The following is a 13108-nucleotide window of genomic DNA, read 5'->3' on the forward strand; positions in this document are numbered from 1 at the left end:
ATGACTAAAATGTAAATGTAAATGTGAAATACACTCAAAAACGGTGACAGACAGCCTCATATAAAACATTTGATCTCAAATCCAGCTTTTCTGTCCAAATAAATACGCAGGGGAGTCTATGAGCTTGACATAGGGGGGCATTGGGTACCTCTTTTGTTTTTAGAACATTGAGGGAAGAAGAGTGTCCCCTACTGGCACTCCAACAACACAATTCCAGCAGCATCTGGTCTCCCATCCAAGGGTCGATGGTCATCAAAACAAGAGAACAATTTCCTACATTTGCGATTAAGTTGGGTTATTTGGTAGTTGTACTTTGTAGGCAAATGGCTTCGTATTTGAGTAACCTAGTTGACAAATATCACTTCAATGAGAATAATGCAAATGCTAAAGTCTTACTGCCATATAGATTTTAACGTGTCAAATACTTATGTCATACTTTTTGTTAAAGTCGTGTTCGTATCTATGTATTTGAGTATCAATCGGAAGAAAGTTAAGATGCAACAATTTGTAAGTCGCTCTGGATAAGAGCGTCTGCTAAATGATGTAAATGTAAGTAAATAGATTGTAAAAGACTTAGCAGAGGATGGTTTCGATCCATCGACCTCTGGGTTATGGGCCCAGCACGCTTCCGCTGCGCCACTCTGCTCCTTTCAGGCTGTGATGAATCCGGCTATTTATTCAGTATTTCTGATGGCGGTCTGCACGTCGGTGTCGTGCCTTTGCAGCCAGCAACAGGTAGCTCCATTTTGGGCCCTGACTTCCGTCCGTAGCTGTACTCCATCTAGTAGTGTAGTTGACCGTCGTTGGATGCTGGTGATTTCTCTCTGAATATCTACATTAAAACGTCAAAACGTCGTACGCAATGAGGTAATTTCGTGCATTTGATAAGACAGTAATGTTGGATTATATTTATACAGTATCCAATTGTAAAAGATTTATAGACAGATGGAATTTAAAGGGGTGTTTTAGAGGGGGTTGTATTATTAGCTAGCTTACGTGTAGCGTGCTAACGTTAGCCCAGCTAGCCATCTTTGTTAGCCAAGTGGCCTGTATCATAGCTTATCTGATAGCTAACTCACTAACTAGCTACTGTAGCTACCTAGCTACATAACTATCTTGATAGGGCATGATAAGCTAGCGCCCTTTATTAGCTACCTAGCTAAACGTGCTTTGTTTTTTATTCGTAAAATCAATGGACGAATGAATGAACCGTCAGTAGCTAGCCATGCTATGGTAGCAGCTAGCTAGTTATATGGCTAGCTGGTGCTGCTTCTTAAGCAAATTAGTTAATGCGGTAAATGCTATCACCCAACTAACTGTATTGATAATGTAATCAATTTCAGAGGCGATAGGGGCAGGGGCCGGGGAGGCCGGTTCGGTTCACGTGGAGGACTGGTGCAAGGGTGAGTAGCTAACTAGCCAGTTGCTAGCATAATGATGTTGCCTTGTATTTCATTCTTCTAGCCAGGCAGATGAGCCTTGTCTTTACTTTGAGGTGGGATAACACTTCAAATTGAGCAAGCCTGCTTTTAGTTTTGTGTGACGCCATAATTGTTGATTTACTATGCGCACAACTGTAAAGTTAACCTGTCCAATATGAGATTTAAGATTCATGAGGTCACTTTGCCAACTGATATTCATAGAAGAATGTCTGGCACAATATAAGATGCATTGATGTTTCTTGGTCCCTTGTTTCAGGTATCGACCATTTGTCCCCCACATTCCCTTTGACTTCTATGTGGTGAGTATTTGCCACTATGCCAAGCATCCTTCCCATTCACATGCGCTCTTGCACCAATGGTTATGTTGAAGAGGGCATGTCAGTGGTACAGCATGTAGCTCACTTTAATTGAAATCAACAAAGAGTCAGTCAATGGAGATCAGCTCACCTACCCATACAGATTGTAATCAATGGAGATCAGCTCACCTACTCGTACACAATGGTCTAATAATGTTCTAGTTGAAACGACAGGGATAATAATATAATAATAATATGCCATTTAGCAGACGCTTTTATCCAAAGCTACTTACAGTCATGCGTGCATACATTTTTTTGTGTATGGGTGGTCCCGGGGATCGAACCCACTACCTTGGCGTTACAAGCGCCGTGCTCTACCAGCTGAGCTACAGAGGACCACGATCTTGTCAAAGTAATACAGTAGCGCAGATAGGGATGTCGAGTGGACAGTGCTAAGCTGGCTCTCTGGTTCCCCCAGTGTGAGATGGCCTTCCCCAGAGTGAAACCGGCAGCAGACGAGACTGCCTTCAGTGAGTGTCTACTGAAGAGGAACCAGGACCTCAGCCCCACACCCGCAGAGCAGGTAGAGAACACACACAAACATTCTCTCTCGCTCTTAAACATTCAACACACTTCACTCGGTCATCCTCACTCAAACCACGCTTGCTTGATCATTTCACTCAAACTCTTGTATGCACACACCAACATATTCCTTTAGGTAATGTGTTAAACAACCCACTCCTACACTATGCCACCATAGAACTCTTTCAATTGACTACATGCAAACTCTCTGCTCCGACTTTCAGTCCTCTATCTTGTCCCTGGTCACCAAGATCAACAACGTCATCGACAACCTCATCGTCGCCCCCGGCAACTTTGAAGTGGTGAGTTCCAGAGCTCGGTAGAGATTAGCGTGCCAAAATGGTTATGTATCTGTATTGGATAACATATTTAGCCATGTACAATAACAATGTGAATTGCTTTCTCCTCACTTTCCAGCAAATTGAAGAGGTGCGTCAGGTGGGCTCATACAAGAAAGGCACCATGACAATGGGACACAATGTTGCTGACCTGGTGGTCATCCTCAAGATCTTGCCCACATGTGAGTTCTGTGTGTGTGTGTGTGTCCCAAAAAAGCAAAGCCCAGTTGTACATTCATTAACTGGTCTTCAAATGTCAGCATAATGTCTCAGATGTTGATTGCTACACAGTATTTTGCATCTTTGCTGGGTTATAGTACAAATCAGTCCTCATTCTGGACTGTATTTCCCAGAGCAGCCATTTTGAAATTGCGTCCATTGGTTGTACTGAACCCCCATAATGAAAGTTATCTCTTGCAGTGGAGGCCGTCGCAGCTCTCGGCAACAAAGTGGTGGAGACCCTTCGCACACAAGACCCTGCCGAAGGTGACCTATATTACACAGTTACATTTGTTTTCATGTAGCCACAGTGAAACATCAGTCACAGAAGTTAGATTTAGCTTTCAATAGCATCAATTGTACTCCAATTTAGCTTTCTTGATTTGTCGTGCCATGTTGTTTAGTGATGAATTCATACAAAAGTGAAAGTACAAGGATAATGTAGGCATGCTGGGTAATGGGATATGGGTTATTCTCGATCTTCACTGGTTGTGATCTAATGTTGCCAACTGACTCCCTCTCTGTGTCCTAGTTCTCTCCATGCTGACAAATGAGACAGGCTTTGAGATAAGCTCTGCCGATGCCACAGTGAAAATCCTCATCACCACCGTTCCCCCCAACCTGCGCAAGCTGGACCCCGAACTGCACCGTATGTGCACTCAGAAACTCACACGCAAACACGCAGCACAATGTGATAAAATGTAAACATGAGCTGCAACATAAGTACACTCATAGAGCTACATAAAGAAGTTAAAACACTCACATAGATGCACTGTGATTGGCAAACAGCTCTCTATACCATGCATGCCATACATAAGCATTCATTGTAGACTGGAGGAAGAGTGTGTGTGTTTAATGTAGATGTATTATCTGTTTTCAGCCAGACGATGGTGCTTTAAGTCAGGGTTTCCCAAACTCGGTCCTGGGGCCCCCCCGGGTGCACGTTTTTGTTTTTGCCCTAGCACTACACAGCTGACTCAAATAATCAAAGCTTGATGATGAGTTGGTTATTTGAATCAGCTGTGTAGTGCTAGGGTAACCCTGCTGTAAGTGGTCATATTGGTGTTGATGATATGGTCTCTTTCTCCCCAGTGGACATCAAGGTGCTGCAGAGTGCTCTGGCTGCCATCCGCCATGCCCGCTGGTTTGAGGAGAACGCCTCCCAATCTACGTAAGTCACCGTTTACCCTTAAAACCTTTTAGTCTTTTACCACTCACCCGGTTTACCCTCCCAAACCGATATATCCTCATAATGTGTTCCAAATTATGTAATATGACCTTACACCTCGGTCTCCTTTTTTTGTTGTTGACCCTTTTCACATCCTCAATGTTTCTCACAAGTGAAGGAGGAATAGAGGGAGGCTTTTTAATCCTAAATGTTTCAGCCATAATGACCATTGTCTTGAAAAATACTCTCTTCCTTTATTATCCTGTATAAATGGTGTATATTGTAAATGGCAATACAGTGAAGCGCCGACTAACTTGATCCTTTTTAACTTCTTAAGAGTGTTACTCATGTCCTGTTTGTTGTTATTTAGGGTGAAAGTGCTAATTCGCCTGCTGAAGGATCTGAGGGTGCGTTTCCCCGGGTTCGAGCCTCTCACCCCCTGGATCCTGGATCTACTGGTGAGTCCATAGAGCCCATAGTTATACTGGATATACTGGTGGGGACACTACACCTACCATTAACACAACTACTGGTAAACCAATAGCATGTGATAAGGGTGAACGTTGGCACTTGGAGAGGCATGATAATGGATGATTTAGCTATTAGTTTGTTGTGGATTACCACACACAGAGCAAGTCACCTGGCTAATATGTTTTGTGTGATTCTCTGTCTTTGCTATTGTATTGACCCTAACTGAAAGCTTGTATCACATCACTGCATATCTAAAGGAGGAATGAATAAGAAATGAAAAGCGTTTAATGTGTTTCATCTCAGGGTCATTCTGCGGTCATGAACAACCCCTCCAGGCAGCCCCTGTCACTCAATGTGGCTTACAGGTGAGCCTCCCCATTCCCTCAGTCAGTGCTCAATGTATCTGAGGTTGTTTTCTTACGTCTTACTATTAGATATAGTAGTTTTTCTGTTATGTTCAGTGTCTCAATTCCAAAACTTTATATTATGATACTTTGCTGGCACACACACACACACTATTAAAAAAAATATATATATATATATATATATATATATATATATATATATATATATATATATATATATATATATATATATATATATATATATATATATATATATATACAGTATCTCACAAAGGTGAGTACACCCCTCACATTTTTGTAAATATTTGAGTATATCTTTTCATGTGACAACACTGAAGAAATGACACTTTGCTACAATGTAATGTAGTGAGTGTACAGCTTGTATAACAGTGTAAATTTACTGTCCCCTCAAAATAACACAACACACAGCCATTAATGTCTAAACCGCTGGCAACAAAAGTGAGTACACCCCTAAGTGAAAATGTCAAAATTGGGCCCAAAGTGTCAATATTTTGTGTGGCCATCATCATTATCCAGCACTGCCTTAACCCTCTTGGGCATGGAGTTCACCAGAGCTTCACAGGTTGCCACTGGAGTCCTCTTCCACTCCTCCATGATGACATCACGGAGCTGGTGGATGTTAGAGACCTTGCACTCCTCTACCTTCCGTTTGAGGATGCCCCACAGATGCTCAATAGGGTTTAGGTCTGGGAGACATGCTTGGCCAGTCCATCACCTTTACCCTCAGCTTCTTTAGCAAGGCAGTGGTCGTCTTGGAGGTGTGTTTGGGGTCGTTATCATGTTGGAATACTGCCCTGCGGCCCAGATTCCGAAGGGAGGGGATCATGCTCTGCTTCAGTATGTCACAGTACATGTTGGCATTCATGGTTCCCTCAATGAACTGTAGCTCCCCAGTGCCGGCAGCACTCATGCAGCCCCAGACCATGACACTCCCACCACCATGCTTGACTGTAGGCAAGACACACTTGTCTTTGTACTCCTCACCTGGTTGCCGCCACACACGCTTGACACCATCTGAACCAAATACGTTTATCTTGGTCTCATCAGACCACAGGACATGGTTCCAGTAATCCATGTCCTTAGTCTGCTTGTCTTCAGCAAACTGTTTGCGGGCTTTCTTGTGCATCATCTTTAGAAGAGGCTTCCTTCTGGGGCGACAGCCATGCAGACCAATTTGATGCAGTGTGTGGCGTATGGTCTGAGCACTGACAGGCTGACCCCCCACCCCTTCAACCTCTGCAGCAATGCTGGCAGCACTCATATGTCTATTTCCCAAAGACAACCTCTGGATATGACGCTGAGCACGTGCACTCAACTTCTTTGGTCGACCATGGCGAGGCCTGTTCTGAGTGGAACCTGTCCTGTTAAACCGCTGTATGGTCTTGGCCGCCGTGCTGCAGCTCAGTTTCAGGGTCTTGCCAATCTTCTTATAGCCCAGGCCATCTTTATGTAGAGAAACAATTCTTTTTTTCAGATCCTCGGAGAGTTCTTTGCCATGAGGTGCAAAGTATGAGGGAGTGTGAGAGCGATGACACCAAATTTAACACACCTGCTCCCCATTCACACCTGAGACCTTGTAACACTAACGAGTCACATGACACAGGGGAGGGAAAATGGCTAATTGGGCCCAATTTGGACATTTTCACTTAGGGGTGTACTCACTTTTGTTGCCAGTGGTTTAGACATTAATGGCTGTGTGTTGAGTTATTTTGAGGGGACAGCAAATGTACTCTTACACAAGCTGTACACTCACTACTTTACATTGTAGCAAAGTGTCATTTCTTCAGTGTTGTCACATGAACAGATATACTCAAATATTTACAAAAATGTGAGGGGTGTACTCACTTTTGTGAGATACTGTGTGTATATGTATGTATATATATATATATATTACAGTTGAAGTCGGAAGTTTACATACTCTTAGGTTGGAGTCATTAAAACTAGTTTTTCATCCACTCCACAAATTTCTTGTTAACAAACTATAGTTTTGGCAAGTCAGTTAGGACATCTACTTTGTGCATGACACAAGTAATTTTTCCAACAATTGTTTACAGACAGATTATTTCACTTATAATTCACTATCACAATTCCAGTGGATTAGAAGTTTACATACACTAAATTGACAATTGGAGGTGTACCTGTGGATGTATTTCAAGGCCTACCTTCAAACTCAGTGCCTCTTTGCTTGACATCATGGGAAAATCAAAAGAAATCAGCCAAGACCTCAGAAAAATAATTGTAGACCTCCACAAGTCTAGTTCATCCTTGGGAGCAATTTCCAAACGCCTGAAGGTACCACGTTCATCTGTACAAACAATAGTACACAAGTATAAACACCATGGGACCACGCAGCCGTCATACCGCTCAGGAAGGAGACGCATTCTGTCTCCTAGAGATGAACGTACTTTGGTGCGAAAAGTGCAAATCAATCCCAGAACAACAGCAAAGGACCTTGTGAAGACGCTGGAGGAAACAGGTACAAAAGTATCTATATCCACAGTAAAACGAGTCCTATATCGACATAACCTGAAAGGCCGCTCAGCAAGGATGGAGCCACTGCTCCAAAACCGCCATAAAAAAGCCAGACTACAGTTTGCTGCACATGGGGACAAAGATCGTACTTTTTGGAGAAATATCCTCTGGTCTGATGAAACAAATAGAACTGTTGGGCCATAATGATCAAATCAAATTTTATTGGTCACATGCGCCGAATACAACAGGTGCAGACATTACAGTGAAATGCTTACTTACAGCCCTTAACCAACAGTGCATTTATTTTAAACAAAAAAGTAAAAATAAAACAACAACAACAAAAAAAGTGTTGAGAAAAAAAAGAGCATAAGTAAAATAAAGTGACAGTAGGGAGGCTATATATACAGGGGGGTACCGTTGCAGAGTCAATGTGCGGGGGCACCGGCTAGTTGAGGTAGTTGAGGTAATATGTACATGTGGGTAGAGTTAAAGTGACTATGCATAAATACTTAACAGAGTAGCAGCAGCGTAAAAAGGATGGGGTGGGGGGGCAGTGCAAATAGTCCGGGTAGCCATGATTAGCTGTTCAGGAGTCTTATGGCTTGGGGGTAGAAGCTGTTGAGAAGTCTTTTGGACCTAGACTTGGCACTCCGGTACCGCTTGCCGTGCGGTAGCAGAGAGAACAGTCTATGACTAGGGTGGCTGGAGTCTTTGACAATTTTGAGGGCCTTCCTCTGGATGACCATCATTATGTTTGTTTGTAATGACCATCATTATGTTTGTAGTAAAAAGGGAGATGCTTGCAAGCCGAAGAACACCATCCCAACCGTGAAGCACAGGGGTGGCAGCATCATGCTGTGGGGGTGCTTTGCTGCAGGAGGGACTGGTGCACCTCACAAAATAGATGGCATCATGAGGAAGGAAAATTATGTGGATATATTGAAGCAGAAATAAATAATTCTCTCTAGTATTATTCTGACATTTCACATTCTTAAAATAAAGTGGTGATCCTAACTGACCTAAAATGGAATTTTTACTAGGATTAAATGTCAGGAATTGTGAAAAAATGAGTTTAAATGTATTTGGCTAAGGTGTATGTAAACTTCCGACATCAACTGTATATACACACACACACCGTGCATTCGGAAAGTATTCAGACCCATCCCGTTTTCCACATTTTGTTACCTTACAGCCTTATTCTAAAATTGATTAAATAAATTAAATAAATCACCAATCTACACACATTACCCCATAATGACAAAGCGAAAACAGGGTGTTATTTTTGTGTGCAAATGTATTAACAATAAAAAACAGATACCTTATTTACATAAGTATTCAGACCCTTCGCTATGAGACTCGAAATTGAGCTCAGGTGCATCCTGTTTCCATTGATCATCCTTGATGTTTCTACAACTTGATTGGAGTCCACCTGTGGTAAATTCAATTGGTTGGACAGGATTTGGAAAGGCACACACCTGTCTATATAGGGTCCCACAGTTGACAGTGCATGTCAGAGCAAAAACCAAGCCATGAGGTTGAAGGAATTGTCCGTAGAGCTCCGAGGCAGGATTGTGTCGAGGCACAGATCTGCGGAAGGGTACCAAAATATTTCTGCAGCATTGAAGGTCCCCAAGAACTCAGTGGCCTCCATCATTCTTAAATGGAAGAAGTTTGGAACCACCAAGACTCTTCCTAGAGCTGGCCGCCCGGCCAAACTGAGCAATTGGGGGAGAAGGGCCTTGGTCAGGGAGGTGTCCAAGAACCCAATGGTCACTCTGACAGAGCTCCAGAGTTCCTCTGGAGATGGGAGAACCTTCCAGAAGGACAACCATCTCTGCAGCAATCCACCAATCAGGCCTTTATGGTAGAGTGGCCAGACAGAAGCCACTCTTCAGTAAAAGGCACATGACATCCCACTTGGAGTTTGCCAAAAGGCACCTAAAGGACTCAGACCACGAGAAACCAGATTCTCTGGTCTGATGAAACCAAGATTGAACCTGGCACCATCCCTATGGTGAAGCATGGTGGTGGTAGCATCATGCTGTGGGGATGTTTTTCAGCGGCAGGGACTGGGAGACTAGTCAGGGATCGAGGGAAAGATGAATGGAGCAAAGTACGGAGATCCTTGATGAAAACCTGCTCCAGAGCGCTCAGGACCTCAGACTGAGGAGACGGTTCACCTTCCAACAGGACAACGACCCTAAGCACACAGCCGAGACAACGCAGGAGGGGCTTCGGGACAAGTCTCTGAATGTCCTTGAGTGGCCCAGCCAAACACTGGACTTGAACCCGATCGAACATCACTGGAGAGACCTGAAAATAGCTGTGCAGCGACGCACCCCATCCAACCTGACAGCGCTTGAGAGGATCTGCAGAGAAGAATGAGATACATTTTTTATTAATCACAATTTTCTTTAACCAATTTTGGTCTGTAATGCAGAGCCGACAGACAAGTTCCTTACTTTTTCCCCCTTCCACTTGCCTCTTCCATTTTTGCGGTAATGCTGCAATTAGTTGGTTGTAAGCAGACATTTCCATATATTTTTGTTAGCTGCATGTGTGACAACTCCACCAGTCATATTTATAATATAATTTACAAAGATTATACAGTTTTTAAACATTATTATTATTTTTTATTTTTTATCAATGAGTATATTTGAGTTTAACCATATTTGTTGTAATATTTGTTCTGTCTTTTCTGTTGGATTAAACTGAAATTGCAACCAACTTTCTATGGCTTGTTTTAAAAAGAGCGATACTAAACTGAAATTGCAACCAACTTTCTATGGCTTGTTTTAAAAAGAGCGATACTAAACTGAAATTTCAACCAACTTTCTACGGCTTGTTTTAAAAAGAGCGATACTAAACTGAAATTGCAACCAACTTTCTACGGCTTGTTTTAAAAAGAGCGATACTAAACTGAAATTGCAACCAACTTTCTACGGCTTGTTTTAAAAAGAGCGACATTTTGGTGATAATTTAATTTTCAAATAACCGAAAGTGAGAGGTTGTAATCTGAATAAAGGGGAAAGGCCATTCTTGATTCTTACTTTTTGTTGTTTATTTTGCTCTTTTCAGACGCTGCCTACAGATGTTGGCCGCTGGACTATTCCTGCCAGGCTCAGTAGGCATCACTGACCCCTGTGAGAGTGGAAACTTCCGGGTGCACACCGTCATGACCCTCGAGCAGCAGGTAATAACATCTCTTTAGCTGCCTTCATGGTGCAGGGGTGGAGAACCTTGGTCTTAGTGACAGGGTTTGCTCCAGCCCAGCACTAAAACACTAAATTTGTTTCCATGATCATTTAGGTATGTGAATTGAAAGTGTGTGTGTCTGTTTTGTTTTTGTAGGACATGGTGTGTTTCACTGCTCAGACGTTGGTGAGGGTACTCTCTCATGGAGGGTACAGGAAGATCCTGGGCCTGGAGGGTGATGCCAGCTGTGAGTGTCTCGCGTGTGCACTCTCTCACACACACACACCCACCCTTTTTCTCAAAGTAAACATTAAATAAATCTACCTCACTCTCCCAGACCTGGCTTCGGAAATGTCCACATGGGACGGCGTGATCGTCACACCTTCTGAGAAGGCCTACGAGAAGCCGCCAGAGAGGAAGGAAGAGGAGGATGAGGCGCTGGAGGAAGGAGGAGATGTAGAGGATGAAAGCATGGAGACACAGGAGTGAGAAAGACCCGGAAAGTGGTGAGCTGCCTGGTACCAGTAGCCAGTCAAAAAAACAGGCTCATTACCAGGCTAGCTAGCTGCCTAGCTTGTTGTTACAGCTCCTACAGTAGCTTTGTTAGCGCATTAGCTAACTTAAGCCATAGTTAGCTCGAAACGTAACATTCTGTAAATTAGCCTACTTTGCATAGTTGCTAGTAGCAAATCCCATTCATGTATTTAAGAGTAAACAAAATCAACATTACTTTTTTGTTTATGGAAAGAAATCATTTTAACACCAAGTCATAACGAAGTAAGCTATGTAGCCAACTAGCAGTGCTGCCACACATCAACAACCAGCAAGAGAGACTAGCCTGCGATAGTAGTGCATGGTGCCGTAGAGAATAGCGCCATCTACTGTATCAGTGTTATAGGTGAGAATTCTGTAAAATCAACTCCGCTTTACACAGAGTATAATAGGAGAGGGTTTGCGAAGGACATTCTTTTGTCTTTGAGAACCACTCAAAGTTCAACTTAGATTCTAGCGATTCTAACCCTGTGGGCTGAGTGATGGTTGCGCCAGATATCCTCTGTATTAAGACAAAAAGGTCAAGGCTTAATGGGAGACGGGCAGCGCCATTAGCGTTGCGAGTGACAAAAGGCCAAATGGTGTTAGTGGTGGGATCCAATTCACTGTTTTACCCATACAATGTGATCTGAGGCTTAACAACTTGTTAATTTTCTCCTCTTGTAGCCATCCAGAGGATCCTGTGCCACGTCTTTTAAACAATCGTTTACCCCTGACCCTTTTGGAGACCCTTCGCTCGCCCCTTTGTCCTTCAATGAAGTTCATGTCCACTAATCATGAATTGACTCCGTCGACCTGGACCAAAGTGCGCCAACTGGACGGACAGACTCACATATAGACTGTTAATGGTCCCTCAACGCCCTCAACAAAAATGAAATTGATGGTCTTCTCAAAAGGGGCGGGTGTCACTATTAATTTGTATTCTGTGTCTTTGTGTGGTTTTTAATTTGTAACAGCAATGATGACTAAATTAAACAACTTCTTTATTTTAATATGCCTCTTTATGTAAATGCATCAATTTAGAAATGGATACCCTTATTTTCTAATGTGTGGGTGGCTGGATGGATGGGTAGAATACATATGCCCCATGCTTGTGAGAGAACGCATACTTCATTTTCAGATCTGGCCATAGAATGTGTAATTACCTCCACAGATCCAGTCTATGTACCCAAAATTTGACAAACCTTTTTAATGTTTTATTTGATACTTTTTATTGAATCACAGTTCAACTTAAATGTTTTGCAGTTCAGATTTTAGAGGTTACTGGTAAAAGGAGCATTTAATCCATAACAAAACAATCTGATCTTAAGATTTCATATAACTTCATAAAACAGTTTAACGTTCATACTCCTTTATATTAAAACTCATAAACATGTCACTGAATAATAAGAATCATGATTTTAGACAACTTTTACTATCAGTTATAGGTAGGCTTGTCTTTTGGTGACCTCGCCAGTAACCAAATGCCTCCAAATGAATGCTCTAAGATAGCTCTGGAAAATACCTGGATCTTTTGAATGGTCTCATCATAGAGATTGTATGAAATTACTAGAGGGATATTTTTTTTTTTAACCAGGTAAGCCAGTTGCGACCTGGCCAAGATAAAGCAAAGCAGTGCGATTAAAAACAACAACACAGAGTTACATATGGAATAAACAAAACAAAGTAAAAAATACAACATAAAATAATATATACAGTGTGTGCAAATGTAGCAAGTTATGGAGGTAAGGCAATAAATAGGCCATAGTGCAAAATAATTACAATTTAGTATTAACACTGGAATGATAGATGTGCAAGAGATGATGTGCAAATAGAGATACTGGGGTGCAAAATAAATAATATGGGGATGAGGTAGTTGGGTGTGCTAATTTCAGATGGGCTGTGTACAGGTGCAGTGATCGGTAAGGTGCTCTGACAACTGATGCTTAAAGTTAGTGAGGGAGATAAGTCTCCAGCTTCAGAGATTTTTGCAGTTCGTTCCAGTCAT

The 13108-nt window shown here is 42.4% G+C and overlaps 1 protein-coding gene across 1 annotated transcript; it reads left to right on the forward strand.

Annotated features, from left to right (window-relative positions):
- Window positions 1–760: 760 nt before the first annotated feature.
- LOC311132287 (interleukin enhancer-binding factor 2 homolog) lies at window positions 761–12113 on the forward strand. The gene is made up of 15 exons (XM_084165523.1): window positions 761–867; window positions 1344–1403; window positions 1699–1741; window positions 2217–2321; window positions 2545–2622; window positions 2738–2840; window positions 3079–3144; window positions 3410–3526; window positions 3970–4048; window positions 4416–4503; window positions 4820–4881; window positions 10453–10567; window positions 10726–10816; window positions 10907–11075; window positions 11788–12113. The coding sequence occupies exons 1-14, from the start codon at window positions 863–865 to the stop codon at window positions 11056–11058; spliced, it is 1164 nt and encodes a 387-aa protein (XP_084021649.1). The 5' UTR covers window positions 761–862; the 3' UTR covers window positions 11059–11075; window positions 11788–12113.
- Window positions 12114–13108: the final 995 nt, after the last annotated feature.

The sequence above is a fragment of the Coregonus lavaretus genome (assembly GCF_964263955.1).
Source record: "Coregonus lavaretus genome assembly, chromosome: 7".
Taxonomy (NCBI): Eukaryota; Metazoa; Chordata; class Actinopteri; order Salmoniformes; family Salmonidae; genus Coregonus; species Coregonus lavaretus.

Bases quoted from the DNA above. Each gene is read 5' to 3' on its own strand.
- LOC311132287 (XM_084165523.1), top strand. The intron at 1,742-2,216 runs GTGAGTATTTGC...TGGTTCCCCCAG, and splicing joins TTCCCTTTGACTTCTATGTG to TGTGAGATGGCCTTCCCCAG. The intron at 2,322-2,544 runs GTAGAGAACACA...TCCGACTTTCAG, and splicing joins GCCCCACACCCGCAGAGCAG to TCCTCTATCTTGTCCCTGGT.